Raw genomic sequence first — 22557 nt, 5'->3', positions numbered from 1 at the left:
TGAGTTTGCAGCTGGAGGAGGGCCTCAGCATGGGAATTCACCTTTTGTGCCATTTAATCTAAAGTGTTACGGTAGGCTTGCTTTTCAGAAGTAGGCTATGAAAACTGTAACGTTGTTTATAGCTATTCTGCATGCTGTTTTAATTAATGTGTTGTTGTTTTTTTGTTATCTTTTCATTACTTTTTTGGGCTTCGTCTCGATTAAAATTTGTAATCGCACAATTAAAAAGGTATGTCATTTATTTATTTATTTATTTTCCCCACCGTCGCTCCTTGTGACTGTGGGCAAGTCACTTAACCCTCCACTTGCCAGAATCAAGTGACTGTCACAAGGAGCGACAGTGGAGGAAAAAACCTCAAACATAACTTTAATCATGTGATTAAAATTTTAATTGAAATGCAGCCTTAGTTACATGGTGGAATTCAGCTAGGTTTTAACATCAGCCATCTTTTGTTTCAATTCTATCAGGGGGTTGCAGTTCTCCATTATGAGTCATTTAATCTCTCTGTTGTATTAATAAGTGCACGTGAAGGGGTCTATGTTCAGTCACTTAGGAACAACCTGAAGATAGGGAAAAGGGTGGAACGGGGACCAGAAGCCCAGAATTGGGTTTAGAGCCCATAGGAAGTGATATAAGAGGTCCCCAGTGAACTGCAAGATCAATCCTTGAGAATAAGCATGGTGAAGAGAAATTGTGTAAATACAAAAGGCCACTTACCTAGTTCCTCCAATCAGAGCAAGGGACCAGAATTTTTGTCCAATCCAATAATGGGGTGGTGTTTGGAGGAAGCATCTACAGATCTATAAAAGACTGGAACTTGAAACAGATCACAGACTTCATGTGCATGACTGAGCAGGAGGACGCTGGAGCACACGCTTACGACAGCACTTCAAGAAAGGAGGTACTGAACTGCTATCATTATACCTTGTGATTCTTATTTGTTGGACTGTTGCTATCCTGCCTGGGGGTGGATGTAGCTAAGAGGAATAAGCTACAAGGGAAGAAAACAGGTTCTGGTGTTACACGCAAACCTGGCCGTGAGAAAATTCTCTGCGAGTGGATACTTGGAAAGGAAACCGTCTTTATTTGAATACAGTGATTTCATTTGTTTTCTGGACTACAACGATTTGAACAATGCTGAAGTGGAGAAAGGAAATGATAAGACTTGGAACCTAGAGCTCCTTGGGAAGGACGCTGGGAGAGCTGGGTTAAGGCTGAGGAAACGGGTGGTTGGCAGCCTTTACAGTCTCGGTGTGGGGGTGAGGGGAGGGACAGTACATCAACACATCCCCTTCCATATCCAGTACCATTTTTTAAGGAGACAAAAGAATGTGTTTGGTCCAATTAACTTCCACAGCTGTAGCAACCCTGTAGTCCAATTTAGTTGGCTTACTTATGAATGTACCATGAGAAGTCCAGCATTCACTGTGAGCAAAAATCCTTATATTTTGATATTTAAAGAGGGAGAAAGGATAAAATATGATTATTCCTTGAAGCTTCTCTACAAGCTTGCTAGCACTCCACACAGTTCTATCATTTTTAAATAAAAACAAATAGTTATTTAACTAGTGATTTACATTTATTTGATTTAAATCTATCCTGGTATCAAACCAAAGCAGAACGAGTTAATACTCATCATGAGAACAAAATAAACTATAAAACTAGAAGAAGTTCTCATTCACAGTTATAACTGGAAAACCTTGGAGAGGGGGAAAAAAAAAAAAAAAGAAGTCTTCATGTCACCTTGCTTGCATTCCAATGAGATCTGGCACTCTGGCTCCTGCTATCAGAGCATGAATAACCTCTTCCTTCCTTGGTCATACTGAGCTAGAAGTAGCAACTAGTGCCGCAGCTGCACAGAGCAGGAGGAAGCTGCTGGAAGAGCATACTGGAGACAGAGAATCAAAAACTACTTGCAAAGGATGAGAGGGCCTGAGAGAATTAGAGTGTCTGCAAAGCAGAAGATGAGGGATGAGAGAGGAAGGAGATGATGGGGGACTTAGAAAGGAAAACTGCTGGATATAGGATGAGTAGTGATGAGCGAGACTGGGTATGGACTGAGTGTGAGGAATGAGAGAGGCAAGAGATCGATAGGGAGTGTGTGTGGCTGCTGGGGATGAAGTAAACCAACTTCTAATTTTTAATAAGGTCACGTTAAAAAAATACATATAAAACAAAAAAAACCACCTATAAACTATCAAAAACGTACATTTGTGATGTGATATACTTGTTTTAAATCAATTTATGAAAGTTCTTTCATTTTATGGAGCAAGACTGTGGAATTTGCTGCCTTTAAATACAAAGAGGCATATTTTCAAAGCACTTTGGGAGGCTAAGTTCCATAGGTTTCTATGGAACTTTGGGAGGCTAAGTGCTTTGAAAATATGCCTCAAAAAGTCTGCCCTCTTACTCGTCTTTTAGGAAGCTTTGAAAACTCATTTATTTTAAACAGTAATCAACATTTATTTTTAATTATATTACAATACTGTTATATGTTATTCTACTCTACTGTGGAGTCTTTTTCTTATTGTTAACCGCTTTGAATTCTTTGGAAAATTGGCGGTATATAAAACTCTGATAGACAAAGAATTTTAGTATGTTCCCAAAGCCTCCACTGCACAGTAAAAGTATGCCTTAGCTGCTGATAAATTTTCTTTCCTTTTGTAGCAGCAGATGAATCCAGGAAAAAAACACCTACATTTACAGTTTATAAACCCCCTAAAATCAGAAGCCCTAACTATATTCTTTTTAGTATAAGCAAGGCTTAAATTCTGGAGGGCTAAAACACAGATCTGCCACTTCTTTTGCAGCACAGGTATTCTGCTCCAGTCCTTTCAGGGAAGAGAGGAGTTAGTAAACCTGGGGCAGAGTATAGATCCAGCCCCTACACTACACACCCTCTCTTCCAACTCCACAGTTCCAGTGCTTTTGGGGCAGGAGAGACCAGAGATCACGTACTCAAGACCCTTTAGAGCACCACAGATTGACAGAAGCGAGTATAACAGAGGTGAGTGGGGGAGGGGAAGCAAATTTCAGATTTGTGCAGCTCTGACTACTTTAAAGGCAGCTACTTGGTAGTGGGGGAACTGAATAATACAACATATGAGGTACAGAGTTACCACAGTTAGTGACTCACCCAATAAACTAAAATGCTGTAAAATGCCATATTTTTAACTACGGTTTAGTAAACTTCCCCCAAGTCATGCAATACACAATCCTGGTATTCCCTCTGTATATTCTTGATTTGTTAATAACACACATTTAGTTAAGGGATGAGTTACTCCAACTGCAGATAACCAGCTCTATAATGTCATTGTAAAACAGGGATCCTATTTTTAGTCTACTTTCTCAAGAGAAAGAAGGTTTGAGATGGGAGCTCCTCCACCCCACACACAATGACTAAGTTTATTTTTTTAGTCAATGCATATGTGCATCAAAGTAAGATTTTAGTAAAACAGTACTACTTAAAGACTATAATCATTATTCATGGAGAATGCAATAAAATCTCACAGAATAAAAACGTATCGCACAAAGAGGGGCATTTTCGATATAATGAAGTCCAACTTTGGACATTTTGCTAAAACATCCAAAATTCAAGTGGGGAATATAGCTATTTTCAAAACAGAAAAATGTCTTTTTTTCGAAAATAGCTAAATCGCTAGATGTTTTTGTGCTCTGTGCGATCTTTTTGGTCCATTTAAAAAAAAAAAAATCCAAGTGAAAAACGCACAAAATCAAGCAATTGGGATGTAGGAGGAACCAGCATTCTCAGTAGACTGGCCACACAGACATGACAGGAAAGCAATAGGGCATTGTAGGGGGCACTGCAGTGGACTTGAAATAAATGCTCCCAGATACACATCTCACTGCTGCTCCCTTATCTTGTGTGCTGAGCCCCCCCAACCGTACACCACTATAATAGCCCTTATGGGTGAAGGGGGCACCTATGTGTGGGTACAGTGGGTTTCAGAGAGCTCAGTTCCCACCGCAAGTGAAACAGATAGGGGGATGTATGGGCCCTGGGTCCACCTCTCTGCAGTGCACTGCACCCAACACCAGACTACTCCAGGGACCTGCATGCTGCTCTAATAGAGCAGAGTATAACATCTGAGGCTGGCAAGTAATATTTTTATTCACGTGTTTTGGGGGTTGGAGGGGGTTAGTGACCACTGGGGGAGTAAGGGGAGGTCATCCTCGATTCCCTTTGGTGGTCATCTAGTCATTTAGGGCACTTTTTGTTTGGTGGCTTATCTACTATAATAAAAAGCACCCTCAACGTTCTGAAGCTGACTCCATGGCTTCAGTGAAGGGTTCGTAAGGGTGTAACCATCCGACTCACCATCTCTCTGCCCCGCCCTCACGTCAAAACGTGATGATGTCGCGAGTGGAGCAGTGAGAGTGAAGGGGTACGCCAATGCCATGTCACACGCATGATGGAGAGACACAACACCAGGAGGCAAAGTTTATCCTGGTGAGTGCCCGTGGCTGCATAAGCCCCCCGCCGTTGCCTGTCAGTTGGTGGACAGGAGAAGCAGTGTGTTAGGTTGACAGCGATTAGCACCTTCCCCCCCCCCCCCCCCCCCAGCACCTTGGCAGAGACCTGTCTGAAGTTTAAAATTCGTACGGAGGGGGCGTGGAACAAAGGGAGGGACGACCGTGGATCTAGGAGGGAGGGGGGACCCGAAACTCGGAGGGAGGGGGATGACAACCATGGAACTAGGAGGGAGGGAGGGGGACCCTGGAACTCGTAGGGAGGGAGGGAGAGGAGAGTGACCCTGGAACTCAGAAGGGGGGGGGGTGACCCTGGAACTCAGATGAAGGAAGGGAGGGAGGGGGATGACCCTGGCATCGGACGGAGCGGGGGAACCCTGGCATACACTCTAACTCTCTCTCTCTCACAGACACAGTCGCACCCAGCCTCACTCTCTCTCTGTCACACATTCACTCTCTTTCTCTCACACACACACACTCTCAAACATACACACTCCGAGGAAACCCTTGCTAGCGCCCGTTTCATTTTTTGAGAAACGGGCCTTTTTTACTAGTTCATTAATAAAACAGTCTAGACCAAAACGTCCAACTTATAGCCTTGGATTTTTTTTGTTTTGTTCCATTATGGCAGAAAAACATATGTTAGGAAGGCTCAGGTCCTGCCCTTATCATGCCCCTTGTGATTTGAACTTGCTTCTGACGGACTTCATACAAAAATGTCTAAAAACTGGTTTTGAAAATAACAATTTGGACTTTTTGTGAGAAAAACATTTAAATGCAGATTTATGCCACTTTTTGGATGTTCTTCTCTTTTGAAAATGAGTACCAAAGTTAAATCAGTGTCTGCTCTCATAACACAATAACAAATCTATTGCCAAACCCCCCATTATTTACTGAAGCAGAAACATTCAGATGATGTGTTGTGGGTTTTGAACAAAAATACTTTTATAAAAGCAAGATTTAATAGAATTCAGACTTGATATTGTATAATGAGAGCAATACTATGATATAATATATTTCTAGGAAACAAAATCTAAGAAAACTACTAATATCATTCAGTAAGAAGCACATAAATTTAAGAACTTCAAAACTAAGGCTGGCGGGTTCCAAAATGGGTCAATGTTTTAATCCAGGTATAAAATGGATTAAAAATGCTAAAACTTTGATGAAAAGCTGCAACACTCTTGATTAATTCACCCTACTACCCCTCTCAGGATAATGATTATATAAGACAGATGAATGTGGAGAGCAGGGAGGCTGCTCCTGACTCAGAATTCAAGTCACACCTCTTTAGATTCTAACTCTGATCCCCGACATGAAAAGCATAGTATGAAGCAAAGATCGACTGGCCACCCTGAGGCCAATGCAGAAACCTAGCACGAGAAGAAGCGTGTGGTTAATGACACGACTGTACACAAGTTTCTGGTTGCATGACACAGAAAAAAAAATTTTGTGTAGGTTTATCCTGCACAAAACCTCATATTAAGACACTAGTGACCAGCATATTAAAACGAATAGTAACAAGACAGTTCTGTACACACTTCTCAGTACCAAATAGCTAAAGCAAGCACAAAGCAAGAACTTGAACTCCTTGTCTGAGGTAGCGTAGAAGGGATTAGTTTATTCTTAATAACAGTACCTGCAACTTTTTAGACAGAAGGGGAGATGACAGTTCCAAGCAGAGGTCCGGGGGGGGGGGGGGGGGGGGGGGGGGGGGAGGAACAGGCACAAACTGTAGCTGCACATGTACCAGAATACTGTTCTGTGCATAAATAAATAGTAACATCACAAGAAATTTGTGATGCTAGTATTTATTCCCAGAATAACATTCCAGCTCATGCGCAGATGTGTCAACACTTGCTTTGCTTGGAAATGCACACAGTACTAGCTGCCTTTCGCACAGAACCTTGTGCTCATGCATCTGGTATGCTTGCCATGATTAATGCATAAGTTCTGTAGGGTTCAAATTTACATATCACTAGCTTACTGCATTAGCTAGCAAAAACTTTAGCATTATGTTTGCATTAGAAGCTGTGCACTAAGCCATAGCACATGCTGGAATTCAAGGCTTTCTGCACTGGCCTACCAGCCTGCTAGTGAGATTCTTCCTCAGATTATCTACCACCTTGGGCAGATGAGAAGACAATACAATATGATATGGATACTTATTGTCTGCATCTTACCAGACGGTTTAGGATGGATTACAAAAAAAAAAAAAAAACCACCTTAAAGGAGAACAGAACTTTCCCAGAAATACAATATAAAAATTGGAAACGGCACTCCTTAATGTCAGACAGTAGAGAGTTCCAAAGTTTAACAGCCTGATATAAAAGGTATTTTTCTGCCTCCTTTACATAAAATCAAACATTAGTAGCAGAAGGAAAATGAAGTAATAAGGCATTTCTTGCTCAGGAATATCTCAAAGAAATAGAAGGGAGAAGCAAACAGGGCATATAACTAGGAGCAAGTAAAAGTTTGAAATAAACAACCAGTAAAGTTTAATTGAAGTAGGGAAACCATTTCTGTATGCGGAACATTAAAAAGTAATCTGGCCACCATGTTTTTAAGAATCTGCAAACATGTAAAAGAACTTTAAGTGCAATCCGCATACAAAAGGTTGCAACAATCCTGAAGATAGCTTCAGAAAAAGCCCCATACACAAACCATCACCAGCTCCTCCTCTCCACTAATGTCTTTTACCTAATTTATCAGCCCTTTTAACTGCTGTACTACACCTGTACCAAGTGTGCTCAAAAATCAATACCAAGGGCCTCCACTGGTAAACTATTTCAGGCCCAGTCACCTTTCTCCAATTCTTATAAAAAACGGTACTGAATCTAGCAGCCAAACCAACTATGCTCTAGTATAACATTTTGTAATAATGCACGCAGCCAAGATTAGCCAGCCCCTCTTGTTCATTTATATTTGGATTTTCACCAGAGTACTGTATTTTGAATACTATATATTGTATTCTAATTTGGTGCATAAGGCAAATCGGTAGGGACTGAAACAGCAGGTAAAGATGTAAATAGAAATGGTCACTCCACGCAGGTTACTGCAGCCTGCTATTCAGGATTGCTATCATCTCCATGTCTGTCCTGTGTAACTTTTTCTACTATTCTTTCCTAAAGTCCATTTCTCATCTTCAGTTGATGAGTTAATTTTACAAGCTTACTTTGTGCATAAAGCAACATTTTACACACAGATGTTTAAAAAATTGCTCAGCAGCATTCAAGCTGTAGTTTTACATGGTTTATGTATAGGCCAATGGTCCACGACACCAAACTTGGAGAGGGGAGGTAAATGTCACATTTATTTATTTATTTGGATTTGCTCACACGTTTTCAGTAGTAGCTGAAGGTGAGTTACATTCAGGCACACTGGGTATTTCCCTGTCCCTGGAGGGTTCACAATCTAAGTTTGTACCCGAGGCAATGGAGAGTTAAGTGACTTATCCAAGATCACAAGCAGCAGCAGTGGGAATGGAATTGGCCACCTCTGGATATAAAGACTGGTGCTCTTACCACTAGATTACTCCTCCACTCCTTATATTATTAGTAGATAGATGGAGGTACCAGAAACTGAGTTGTCCCCCTTTCCTCTGAAACTCCACTGTAATCTATGCCCAGTTGTATCAGTATGCACAGTGGTCTGTGAGTCAGTGAACATGCACAGGCACTGTCCCCTCCTCCTTATGTACAGTTTTCTTAGATTGGTACTGGGACCTGTGGGCGCTCACTGAAATAAGGGGGAATATGCCGACTACCTCTATTGTTGCCACTATTTCTGCTACTGCTGCTGCTGCTGCCAACTTAAATGCCTAATCTCTGCAACACAACTCTTCCGTTCTCCGATTCCCTAATGTGGCTATGCCACATGAACTTGATCTTACCACAACATCACCCAGTATTTGTTCACACCGGAGCCTGCAAAGGCCTCTCCGGTACTATGTAAGCCACATTGAGCCTACAAATAAGTGGGAAAATGTGGGATACAAATGTAATAAATAAATAAATACTTTGGATAAGCTGGGGGAAAGAAGAAGTGGACGACAGATGGGAGGACAGTAGGGTTTTGTTTTCATTGTCTGGGGGTCATGTGACATTTTAAGTGTTTAAAATGGGGTTATACTGGATATTGGGACACACTGGTGCAGGTGATCCTGGGGCAGAGTTGAACATATGCTATAAAACACATACATATCCGTGGAAAAAATTACAAATTTCTCAGACCAAGTATAATTCTGTGCGGATACTTTCAGGGAGGCAAATTTTACAAAGGATTCATACTGTATTTTTGCCTTTAAAATGATTAAATATCTGCATCTGTGTCTTCATAGCCTAGGCATCATGTTATAGAATTACCCTCCCTATCTGTAAACATGCATCTTGGACCAATCTGCACACAACTGTGATTATGAACGGATTGCTTCAATATGTTGCCAGTATTAAAATTCAAGCTGACAGGCATTTCCACAGATCCTTGGAACTACACTGGAGAAGAAAAGGCAATACATACTGTGATGAGTTCACAGCAGCACCCCACACAGATCCAATACAAACTAGGTATAAATCTAGGCACTGAATTAAACTGAAGGAAAACAGAAAACCAGTTTATCACTTTCAAAACACACTTGCCTATATTGTGAACATCTTGTCAATTTTACACACACAGAAATGACCTTCAAGAGCAAGCCTAAATTTTTGTTCACTTTAGCAGGTGTTTTCATGTCCATTTCCCTTGTCAGATGACGACCTATTGCAAGACAAGAGCTTCAGAAAGCACCACTGGCATACGCAAGTTATGAAAGAACACTACTCACCTACAGTGTACCAGCTGGCATCTGTCAATTTACTAATAACAGCTTCTTGTAATGAACCATCCGGCGCCTTCATTTCAACAAGAGCCCCAACCTATAGGAACCAAAGTATGATACAATATTTTTATGAGCTTGAGGTCATACTTCATCAATAATGACACACTACTACTACTACTTCTTAAACCTTGGCAAGTATACTACCAGCTTGTCTGTGCTCCCATTAAATGGCTTTTACAACATGTCTTCCAACTTGGTGTCCCTGCCCTTTAAGAAGGGATACTGCCTCCAGGGCGCCCTCTTGAGACAGAAGCAGTGTCTAAATGTGGTAACAGCAGTTATATATCTGGGTTTAAAAAATGGTTTAGACAAGTTCCTGGAGGAAAAGTCCATAGTCTGCTATTGAGAGACATGGAGAAGTAAATGCTTGCCCTGGGATTGACAGCAGGAAATGTTGCTACTATTTGGGTTTGTGCCAAGTACTTGTAACCTGGGTTAGCAGGATACTAGGCTAGATGGACCATTGGTCTAACCCAGTACGGCTACTCTTACATTCTTATGTTTGAGAAAAGAAGTTTACATTTTAAATAAAAAAGTGCAAAGGCTGAATTACAAAATTCTTTTTTTGGACTGGGGAAGAGAATCAAAAGTGAGAAAGATGAGGTTACTAAAGGCTAGAGAGGCCAGGGTACTAGGAGTGCCAGTAAACTAAGATACAAGAGATGTGTCCATTAAATTAATTCCTTTAGCAGCCTCTAGCTGCCTGAAACATCTGTCAGGTAAAATACAAGGACAAATAATTTTTTTTTGAGAACCACCTGTGGAAAATACAGGGCTACCAATTTTAAAACAAAGCAGCAATGCTAGTGAATTCAGGAATCCTATTCCTGCTGACTTTTAAAATATTATTGTAAATGATCACTTAGCACAGGTAGCAATAATTGTAAAAAAAAATTACATAACTGTAAGCATTAGGGTTTTTTCATATATTTTAATGTGGGAAGAAGTGGGAACTTTGCTTCTAGTGTTACTGCACAAAGCAATTCCCACAGAGCCATTATTCCACTGTAAACCTCCATTCCTATCAACACTTATATACTGTTTTGTCTTGCCATTCAATTTTAAAAACTTGTGGGCCAATATTTAAAAGTGAACACAAAATAGTGTCCTATGTGTGGATTTTCAGCTACACTATCTGAATAGCACCAGAGTGTATGGGTAAAATGAACATGCTCCAGATAATAGCTGACCATATTCAGCAGTTCTCTGTACAATTAAGCTGTTTAATTTAGGCTAATCAACAGGCTGTGCTAAATGAAATTACTTCACTATACACAGAGAGCAGCTGAATATCCCTGCAATATATAGAACTCAGTGGTCATACATCTAGTCTGAACTACAGACCATAAATATTCAGCACCACTAAACACTAGCCTCCAAAGTCTGTTATCAACAGCTCTCATCATTCTGCCCTTTTCCCCTCCTTCCTTATACCTAAATCATTGCCAGACATTAATGGTATACAGCCCTGTTTTATTCACTAACTTCATATGGTTAATATTATTAATACATAAATACTTGACTTAAGGAATGCTTTCCATCTGTATTATTGTGCAGAAGACCACAGATAGTGATAAAACTCTGATCTGAAGCTACAACAGCCACCATAAAAAGCATACTTAACAACCCCCCCCCCCCCCCCCCCCAAATAAGGGAACATCCAAATCCACTATGCTCAGTTTCAAATCTGGGCTCAATAATTCTTATCTGTCCTTTCACTGACCTATTTGCACTGCAAGTTAATAGGCTAGCAAATTCTCTGCAGGTGCTTTCTTGCTACTCTGAAACAAATCTTCAGATACTTTGTCTTGGGTGCTTTGGTTAGTAGAGGCAGTTCCAGACAAACTATAATTAAAACGTTTTGCCTCAAACCATTCAATTTCTGACAGTCTCCGTGATCCATTTCAGCTTCCTTTTCCAAGTCCCATAATTCTACTACTGTTACTCCCAAAGTTTCTGCAGCACTACTTAGCACAAGTACTGTGATCCCTCACATAAACTAAATTTTAAACATGTGGAGAAACAGAAAAATGACAGAAGACTATGCAGCCTAGCCAGCCTGCCCACCTACATCAACTACACCTTCCCAAATCCTCTGTACTTGCCCCATACTTTCTTACTACTACTGCTACTTTATTTGTATAGCATTACAAGATGTATACAGCCCTGTACACACAACACGCAAGAGACAGTCCATGCTTGACAAAGCTTACAATATAGTCAAAGACAAAGGATAAATAAGGAATTTGGGACTTATTTACTATGGGATGATTAAAATAAACAGGTACTGAACAGATGAATAAGAATTGAAACAGCCTCAAAAAGGTGGGCTTTTAGCTTAGATCTGAACAGGGCCAGAGATGAAGCATGACGTACCGATTCAGGAAATTTATTTCAGGCATACAACGCAGCATGATAAAAAGGAACAGAGTCCTGGAGTTGGCAGTGGAGGAGAGGGGTACGAGTGACTTACCAGATGAAAAAAAAGATCCTGATGGGGGGTGTAAGGAGAGGACATTTGCTGAGATGCTGCAGAATGAATGTACTTCTAAGTCAGTAAGAGGAGTCTGAACTGTATATGGAAATGGAGAGGAAGCCAATGAAGCGAGGGGTTATGTGGCTGTAGCTACATTGGCGGAAGGTAAGTCATGCAGCACAATTTTGAACAGACTAAAGGGGAGAGAGAGAGAGAGATGGCTGAGTAAGCAACCTGTGAAAAGCAAGTTAATAATCTAAGCATGAAGTGATGAGAGTATGGATAAGGTTTTTGCTAGTGTGCTTAGAAAGGAAGGGACGCATATGTGAAGGAGTGGCCTAGTGGTTGGAGCACCCGACTTGACATCCAGAGGTGACCGATTCAAATCCCAATGCTGCTCCTTGTGATCTTGCGCAAGTCACTTAACCCTCTATTGCCTCAGGTACAAACTTAAATTGTGAGCCCTCCAGGGACAGAAAAATACCTCGTGTACCTGAATGTAACTAACCTTGAGCTACTACTAAAAGGTGTGAGAAAATAAAAATAAATATTGGCAATGTTATAGAGAAAGAAATGACAGGTTTTAGCAGCATGTTGGATATGGGAGGAGAGAGAGAGAGGAGTCAAGTTGATGAGACAGGATGAGAACTATCCACTGAAATAAAAAAATAAAATAAAAAAAAGAGGCGGCAGATTTTTCTTTTTTTTTTTGGGGGGGGGGGGGGGGGGGGGGGGGGAGATAAAAGTACAGTCTTGGTCATGAAACACCTAAACAGCAATGTCAGACAAGCAGCCTGGGCCTTGGGACTGGATTCTTCCTAAAATTTCTAGTGTGGAGAGGTGGATCTGGAAGTCAACAAGATAAAGATGATACCATGGGAGGAGATCAGAACACCAAGGGAATAAGTACAGAGAGGAACGACAAGAGGTCCCAGGGCAGAGTCTTGAGGTATACCAACTGATAGAGGGTTAACAGTAGAGGAGGATCCACCAGAGCATACACTAAAGGTGCGATGGGAAAGAAGGATTTTGGGGCTCTGTTATGTGTTGGTTTTCAAGTGATAAAGTGGTGATAAACAGTGTGAAAGACAGCATATAGTGTCAAATGTTCACGTAAAAGCTAATGGATGGTGCCAAATGTATTCACAGAGGCAGCAAATTCTAGTTTTCAAGACACATTAATTTGGTAGCACGCTCTTCCGGACACAATCTTTTCCCTGACTTGCAGTGTTCAAATCCCATATCCTATGAGAAGCTTCGAGGATATAGTACACTAAAAACAATTATGCAGATTTCTTCTTACCGCATGATATGTATTTCAAAAGGCATACCTTAAAAGCACTACTAGATATCAAAGTAATTTTTCTGCATTAATGTCTCTATAACATGTCTTATATGCACTGCAAGATAGGGTATGTAGGATATGAAATCAAACTTAATGCTAGTGTTCTTTAAATATGACTCAAGTTGTGACAAAGGGAGCTCCCTTCTGGTGTAATATGCTCAAACATATCAAGTCTGCTTAGAAGTTTTTAAAAGTCAATCCTGTAGGCACAATGTTGCTACTAATTGGGTTCCTGCCAAGTACTTGTGACCTTGACTGGCCACTGTTGGAAGCAGGATACTGGGCTAGATGGATCATTGGTCTGACCCACTATGGCTATTCTTATGATGTTAATACAATTAGACCAATTTATGTATTTTCTGCCACATTCACCTAGTCTCCAATTGCATCTCTTGACATTTCAAGAACTGATCTTTTCATCTGCTGTACAGAACAGTTTGGTGCTAAAACTATTAAGATCCTGTGCTGTTCTCCTTTAGCACAAGATCGAAATAGTTTCCTTATATCAAATTTCTTTCCCAGCTATCAATTATCTACCATTTTTGTGTATCAGTCAATTATTTTCTCATTTACTGGTTCTATTCTACAATGAATTTTGCATATTGTCTCCTCTTATACTTGTGCATCTACTTGTTGCAATGCTCGCCCAAGCTTCAGAACGGAGACTGATTTGGTCATTCACTTTTTTAATCATTTGGATCTGTTGCTACCACTTAGACATGCCTGGAACACTGCAGCAGTAGCACTATGTAATCTCTCTTTTAAGGTCCATTCCAGCTCTTACTGTAAGAAACGTTTATAGCAGTAAAAAATACACTTAAAAAAAAGGGGAGAATTACCCTCTTATTTACCCAACTACATACTGCTTGAAAATATGCATACCAAAGTCAAAACAGTACATCTATTGAGTTATATTAAATTCTTGTGAACCTGGGACTTTTAGTGCAGGACTGCTTTCAAAATTCCAAACATTTTCCATATTAAAATATGAAGCTTTTTACTTCTAGCTGTTCTTATATCATAGACCTAGACTTTGATAAACTTTAGAAAAAAACAGATAAGTGAGATGGTGTTATGAACTGGAAACCAGAAATCAATATCTTGACCTAGTTGACATACTGTACATAATCCTATTAGAATATGGGTAAAAGAAATTTTAGAGGGTCCATCAGACTAAACATTTTTAAAAGTTTGGCAAACCAGCAAGCTTTCCGATATCCTAGGTGTTTGGTAGCCCATGAACCACTTTCCTGCAAGACGGTCACAGAGATGTGGCCCACAGAGAACTAGGACTGGAATATAATTATACTGGGCTATAATTTGTTCAGAAAAGACAGGGTATGGGGATTGGAACTATATACGTTAAAGATTAAAGCTACACAACTGCAGAACCTACAGGGTAAGGAAGAAATGGACAGAGATTTAAGACATTCAAAATATAGCTGTGAAAAGGGAAGTACTACTAATAGGCAATTTTAATATGCCAGGTGTTAATTGGAATATCCCTACTGTGGGATCTTCTAGAAGTAGGGAGATTCTGGATTGTCTATATGGAGAATTATTCCAGTGGTTGGTAATGGAACTCACACCTAACTTTATTCAGATGTGGGATTACCTCAAGGAGTTATTTGGATGGGAACATCAGGAAGAAATAGGAAAGCAGTGGGCAAAACTAAAAGGAGCTATTTTAAGGGCCACAAACCTTTTTGTAAGGAAAGTAAATAAAAGTAAGAGAAAAAGGCCGCTTTGCTTCTCAAAAGTAGTAGCTAAAAAGAAAAGGAAAAAGGGTAGACTTCATAAATTACAAGATATCACAGAAAGAGGAAGACAGGCAACAATATCTGGAAAAGAGAAGCTGGTAGAGTAGTCAGGAAAGCAAAAATTTTAATGGAAGAAAAATGGCCAATATGGTAAAATGGGGAGGGACAAGACATTTTTAGATGTTTTAATGATACGAGGAAGTGCAAAAGTAGCATTGTGAGACTAAAAGGCGAACAGGAGGAATATGTAGAAGCTGATAAAGATAAGGCGGAATTGCATAACAAATATTTCTGTTCTGTGTTCACAGCTGAAGGGCTAGAAGCAGCACCACAGAAGACAAACACAAATAGGAACGGAGGTGTGGTAGTCCATGAACAATTTTCAGATGACTGTGTTCATGAGGATCATCTAAATTAAAGGTGAACAAAGTAATGAGGCCACATAGCATACATCTGAGGGAACTGAAGAAACTTAGGGAAGTTCTTGCGGCCCCACTGGCTGGCCTTTTCAATGTTTCTGTAGACTCGAGAGTACTCCCGGAAGACTGAAGGGCAAGTGTGGTCCCTCCCCACAAATACAGAAGAGGTGAGTCTGACTTACGTAGTAAGTAAATTAATAGAAACATTTTTGGAATCCAATGGATTCCTCTACAGTTTCAAGTAGAGGCAGATCTTATCAGACAAATCTGACTGGTTTCTCTGACTGAACAGTTGGATTGAGGGAGATTGCCAGATGTGGTATATTTAGATTTTAGCAAACCCTTTGACATGGTTCCACATAGATGACTAATAAATAAACTGAGTGCCCTCAGTTTGAGCCCTGAATTGACTAACTGGGTTAGGAACTGGTTGAATGGAAGGCAACAGAGGGTAGTGGTAAATTAAGCTCACTGTGAGCAAAGGAATGTTACCAGCAGTGTGCCACAAGGTTCAGTTCCTGGGCCCGTTCTTTTTAACATTTTTGTAAGTAATATTGCTGTAGGGCTGTCTGGTAAGGTTTGTCTCTTTGCGAGTGATAAGAAAATCTGCAATGGGGTATAGACACCCCTGATGGTGTGGATAACATGAGGAAGGACCTAGCGAAGCTTGAAGAATGGTCTGGAATTTGGCTGCTAAGATTTAATGCTAAAAAATGAAAAAAAAAATTAATGCAGGGTTATACATTTGGGCTGCAAATATCCGAGGGGATGGTACAGTTTAGGGGGTGAAGAACTTTTCTGTACAAAAGAGGTGCGAGACTTATGTGTAATCGTATGTAATGGTGGCTAAATAGGTAGAAAAGGCAACAGCGAAAGCTAGAAGGATGCTTGGGTGCATAGGGAGAAAAACGGCCACTAGGAAAAAGGAGGTAATGATGCCCCTGTGAGACCTCATTTAGAATATTGTGTACAATTCTGGAGACCACACTCAAAAAGATAAACAGGATAGAGTCGGTCCAGAGGGTGGCTACTAAAATGTCAGCGGTCTTTGTTGTTGTAAAAAATACGCATATACTAGAGAATGACACGGGACACAAAGTTTGTCCCCATCCCCGCCGGCTCTGTCCCTATCTGCACAAGCCTCAAACACTTATGACTTTATATTTAAATATTTTTATTAAAAGTATAAAAAGGAACAATATTCTGTACAACTGTTTATAAATCACAAATAGAAAACAACGAGCAACTGAAATACCCCAAAACCCCCTCTACCCTTCCAACCCCAACAATGGCTGTCCCCGTACCCGTGGTTACCGCGTGTCTATCATTTCATAGTATATACTTTGGAAGGCAAGGCAAGAAAGGGGAGATACAATAGAGACATTTAAATACCTATGTGGCATAAATGCATGGGAGGTGAGTCTCAAATTGAAAGAAAGCTCTGGAATAAGGAGGCATAGGATGATGGTGAAAGAGAACAGAAGAAATGTGAGGAAATACTTCAAGGATAGAGTGATGAATTAGTGGAAATCTTGTGGAATGACCTCCTGGTGGAGACGAATTGTATTTGAATTCAAGAAAGTCTGGGACAAGTATATAGGATCTCTAAAGGGAGAGCAGATGGAAGGGATGCACAGACTGGATGAGCCATATCTGCCTTCTTTTTTTTTCTGTTTCTATATCCTCTATAAAATTTTAGTATTGCTGTTTCCAAAGCTGAGCTCTTAATACTAAAAGACAATTAGTTTACCAAAGACACAAACATGAAGAGTTTATCCAAGTTCAAATTATACATTTTTACTTTAGTCATTCAGTATACATACCCTCAAAGGGCCTTTTACTTGGTCATCTTGGACTAGATGTGTGGAATTATCCTGTTTTAATATCACCTGAAAAATATTTTGCAACAACATGATTTTGACTCCACACAGAAACACAAATTTTTCAACTATTTACTTACAGCAGTTGCTCCCAAACCTTTCCTAAGGGACCTTCAGCCAACTGAGATAGCAATGTTGCTATTCTTACACTCTAAGTGGCCGAGGGTGCCTTGGGACTAGAGAGCTGCACAAGAATGGGGTTAACGGGAACCCAGCAGCTCTGGCATGGATCTTCTCTAGGTCCACAGGTCTGCCGCGGGGATGGATGCAGGTCCTGTGGGGTTCCCATAGAAGTGTAGTGCCAGGCCAGCCTACCTATCCTTGTGCCATGACAATTATAAGAGCACTAAAATAATTAATGGTATGGTTAATAGCACTGAAATCCCTATAAGCACTGACGGGAAGTTATCAACATGGGCTACTGTTGAGTTATTTTAGCACACAGGACAGGCATGGACGGAGGCTATTCCAGCAGACACGAGTGAAATTTCTGTCCCCGTGCAACTCTCTAGTCGGGACAGATTTGGGACCCACTGACTTAAAAGGGTTGGTCTGTAGAATTCTCAAAAGATGCATTATCATTCTTTCAATAACTATCTAATAGCCGCTAATAGTAACTGTGGCTGCTTTTGGAGGTTTCCCCAGCTGTTTCTGCTAAAGTAAAGAGACACAAAACATACTTTTGTTGTTGTATTGTGTCTTTAATTGCTTTATGAGCAATTGGATACTTCTAAAAACATGACAGATGGAGGAATGTGCAACTGACACAGGCTCAAATAACATTACTATGTTATGCCTCACAGCAACAGTGCGACTTATGAGTTTGTTACACAAAAATAAAACAAAAATAATGAGTGGAGTTGAACGGGTAGATGTGAAGTGTCTGTTTACACTTTCCAAAAATACTAGGACTAGGGGGCATGCGATGATACTACAATGTAGTAAATTTAAAACGAATCGGATAAAATATTTCTTCACTCAACGTGTAATTAAGCTCTGGAATTTGTTACCAGAGAATGTGGTAAAGGTGGTTAGCTTAGCAGAGTTTAAAAAAAGGTTTGGACAGCTTCCTAAAGGAAAAGTCCATAGACCATTATTAAATGGATGGACTTGGGGAAAATCCACTATTTCTGGGATAAGCAGTATAACATGTTTTGTACTTTTTTGGGACCTTGCCAGGTATTTGTGACCTGGATTGGCCACTGTTGGAAACAGGACGCTGGGCTTGATGGACCTTTGGTCTTTCCCAGTATGGCACAAGGGGCTGGGGATGCTGCAGAGACACCCTCATAATCCCCTAGTGAACATACAGGGAGAGTCAGTCCTCGTATAATAGCAACACCCAGCAGCCACATTTAGGCTCTATAATTGCAGGTTCCCAGACACAGCCTTAGTGCAAGGCCCCTGCTCAAGGACTGTCTCTAACGATTAGACCAAATAATGTAAAGTGAGATGAGGAAAATGCCTAGGTGGAACAAATGAAGGCTCATGTAGCTATGATCCCAGCTCTGGCTCTGTCCAGGTTGGGAGCCTAAAAATACTGCTAGGTCAAAAAGACAAAAAAAAAAATCTCCACTAATTGTTACTAAAAAATTCACAACAGATGATATCTAAAGGAATTATTATAATAAAAATACAATTACTCTTATCTGTATGAAAGGTAATAAAGGTTTTCAAGGTGGGGTCAGGAAGGCTACCAAAGTTTGGGGGTTTTTTTTTAACATGCAAATTTACAGAAAAAGTGTTCTCAATTTCTCATTATCCAAGACAAACTTTTAGCGTTAACATTATTTCAGAATGCTGAGCTAGCGGCTGCCGTGCACTAATACTGGCACAGCCCATTCACTTTGAATGGGCAGTGTTGGCATTGCTGCACGGCTTATTAAAGGGGGAGGGTTAATCTACACAGTTTGAGCTCTGTACGATAACAATATTTTGAGATATAGGTCTGAGCACAGCACAGTTTTCTATACATCTAAGAACTTTTGACAGAGTAGGAAATGTTTTGTAACATCACTGCAAATAGTATTTTCAAGAAACAAGGGCAAGTTAATTATTAATTAAATGAAAATCAATATTTAAAATGACTGTCCTTTAATTTGGCTTGCCTTTTTTTTATCCAAAACAGAAAGACAGCTGAAAATGAACATACTACACAAACTGCAATCCCTTAGCAAGCTAGCCTGTTGTGTGGCAACCTACCTTAACTTTCACCAGTCTTTTCACAGTTTTAATCTTTGCCTCACAGAAGGCACCGCGGTACTTGGCACTGACATCAGTCCCCACTGTCAGATAGGCAGGTTCATCTGCTGCCTGAGAATGACAAACATACATAAGTAAACATATTTTTAAGAACATCTACAAAACTTAAGCTTTCCCCTCTTTCTTCACTCACTGCTTGAAACTCAGATGCAGTCAGTTTTCCATGTAAATGCCGACCGGATAAAGGTCTAATCCAATGTGGTTAACAGATCAGCAACTGGGACATTTCTACTTGCCAATCCAGCAGCACCAATAAAAAGACTGTATCCTACAGTAGAAGCATACTAGACTGCATAGTTTGATTATGAGACACATGCAAGGTAATTTTTTTTTATCATGGCACCTAGGGTATCAAGGCACATAGATAAGACATACTTGTGCGTATGGTCTTTATCAAATTCTCTCAGGAAAAGTAAGTGCACACACAGGTTCCAAGGCATAGCAATTGTGTATCAGTATAAGATTTTTTTTTTTTTTTTTTTAATAGAACGTGTGTCAATCCTGTCCCTCCTCAATCTACTCTCCTGTCCTGGAAAAACTACAGAGGGGCATTTTTTGAAAGAACATATCAAGACAGAACTGGGACATCCTGTTCATAACATCCAAAAATCAGGATTTGGACATTTGTAGCAGATGGACACTTCAAAAGTGCCTAAACAAAAGTCCATGTGCTTTGAAAATGAGCAGCTATGTGTATGTCACCAACATAAAGTGCTATGTTTTTTTGTGTGTGCTGACTTTGTACACACAGATACCTTGGACTATGGCAATTTTGAAACAACCTAACTGAGCATATAAAATGCTGTTCTGGGGAACAATTTTTATAAGGTCTTCGTTTTGTAGAAACATAATGGAGTACAATCCACAACCATTCAATACTAGCATTAACAGGATTTCACTAATGTCAAGAAAACAAAGGAACTAAACTCAAATAGTTTTAACACCAGCATAAACCAAGCACAGTGCAACTACCCTACCTACAATTAACTTGAAATCAAAAGTTATGGGGGGGGGGGGGGGGGCTAATTGGGATATAAAGGGTAAGGGGAGAAAATATGGTTGGAGAAAACTGTTAAAATAATTGAATTCTGGAATGTTATTGGAGACAGTGGCTCCAGCATGTTGCTAAACTGGTTGTTTAATAAAAATTTATAAATTAAAAAAAAAAAAAAAAGATTTCTTGGGGTAGTAAAAGTCAGCTTTTGTTGGGGTTGGAAGGGTAGATAGTGGTGGGAGGGTTTATTATAGTTGCTCATTGTCATTATTGTTTTCTTTTTGTAAATGTATACACAACAGTTGAACAACATATTCATTTTTATACTTTAATAAAAAGATTTAAATGTAAAAAAAAAAAAATCGAGATTTACTTGACTAAGAATCAAGAGAGAGCCTCAAAAATAGAAGGGACATCTACAGATCAATCTAATCAATGTTAGGTACAAAGATTAGACCTGCTGGATGTCACCTACTTCACAGCAGTCAAAGGTAAGAGAAAAATTTAAGCAGGGAAGGAAATGAATTCCATCTTTATGAATAATTTTTTTGCCTAATATTTACATTCAGTTCTGGAGCTCATATTGATAAATGCAAGATTTAGTAACAGCTTCATGGAAAACATTTTACTAGATGGGCCCAGTCTTTTTCCTCCATAAAAGATAAAAGTGCTTTTTTGTAACTGTTCTGCTCCGTGATCAATGTCTAGGTTTCTTGTAAATTTTCTACCTGTACTGCTGGCCGAAATCTTTCTCCCTGGTCCCTTGGGTTTCCAGCCTATTCTGAGCAAAATCATAGTACAGCTTCTGTGCCATGAGCATTCCTTTATAAATACTTTTTCCCATTTTTTTTTTATTTCCTCCCATGTAACAATTACTACAATACCATCTCCTTGTACACATCATAGCTCCTTTCAGAATCTGGTATATATGTAGCCCAGATCTAACCAAAGAAGGAACTTCCATTCATCACTTATGAAAATATATGCTACCTTTTGGGGAAAAAAATCTGCTTATGGACTAAAGAAACTTAAAAAAAAAAAGCAGTGGTCAATATAAATTGTGGGAATGAAGTATAGTTTCAACTTCCCATGATAAAAGTTTTTGCATAAATAGCTCCATAACCTCAAACAGCAACATACAAGAGATATTAGCAGTCTCTAAGCCTACTTACAGAAACAAGTCTTACTTATACTTCACCTTAAAAAACTGCATTAGGTGAGGAAAATGATACAGGTAAAATACCAGCATTTCTGTGCCCCAAATCAAAATATCATACACAATAAAAAAGCAAAAGAAACCTAAACTCCATTTTCACGTTTTAAATTACTTCACTGGACTAACAACTTTAGTTTGTGAACCAACAAACTCTAACCACAGTACACTGGGAAACAGAGCACTGAGGTAGATTTTAGACCGGCATGTGCCTCTCTCAGCATGGCTCGATGTCTTTTTTAAATAAATAAAAGAAATCGGAAATGAACAAGCTAATCCTCCACCGCCTTTCCTCCAATAGCTCTTTGGTATCCACATCACAGCTCCACTTACCTTCATCTTAAAGGTTATTTGATGGATTCCAGCTCGAACACTTCGTTTCACCGCAATTACTTAAAAAAAAGATCAAAAAAATCCAGAAAGAAATCAATATGTGTTATTGTTTACAGAAAGCCATATGGCTAACGTCATTAAAAACTCGACTTTTTAATCAAGAAAACCTCCCAACACCACTGCATACGAGTTTTGCTGCTCTGAAGAATTGGGGTGGGGGTGGGGGGTTATTATTTTTGGTAATTTGCCGTAATTGAGCGGGGAGGGTTCGGTGTGTTTTCCGAACGCTCAATCAAGTGGATCAGGGCTCCACTTCCTGCAATTGGTCTGGGTGGATTTCAAAGAAGCTCCGGCAAGCGACTTCTAAAGTGCTAGCAGGGAGGTGGTGGTGGTCGTTGTTGTTGTTACTGATTTTTCTTTGGTGAGGAATGGGTTCGGAGGACGGAGGAGGTGGGTGGGGGGAGAAGCGAGGAGCTGAACTGCCGCTTCCCGCTCCCTCGTCCCGAC

The 22557-nt window shown here is 40.0% G+C and overlaps 1 protein-coding gene across 3 annotated transcripts in view; it reads right to left on the bottom strand.

The window, feature by feature from the left end:
• Positions 1-22557, bottom strand: part of ARID4A (AT-rich interaction domain 4A) — a 195702-nt gene that overhangs the window by 172461 nt on the left and 684 nt on the right. For all 3 annotated transcript variants that reach the window (XM_030214162.1, XM_030214163.1, XM_030214164.1), the window contains exons 2-5: positions 22051-22109; positions 19451-19561; positions 17192-17257; positions 9315-9405 (exon numbers count right to left, since the gene is read on the bottom strand). In XM_030214162.1, the coding sequence (XP_030070022.1) occupies positions 9315-9405; positions 17192-17257; positions 19451-19561; positions 22051-22056 (274 nt within the window). In that variant the 5' untranslated portion in view covers positions 22057-22109. The remainder of the gene's footprint in view (positions 1-9314; positions 9406-17191; positions 17258-19450; positions 19562-22050; positions 22110-22557) is intronic.

This window comes from Microcaecilia unicolor, chromosome 9 (genome assembly GCF_901765095.1).
Source record: "Microcaecilia unicolor chromosome 9, aMicUni1.1, whole genome shotgun sequence".
Classification (NCBI taxonomy): Eukaryota; Metazoa; Chordata; class Amphibia; order Gymnophiona; family Siphonopidae; genus Microcaecilia; species Microcaecilia unicolor.
Note: the sequence above shows the minus strand (reverse complement) of the source record. Positions and strands in the feature narration are given on the sequence as shown.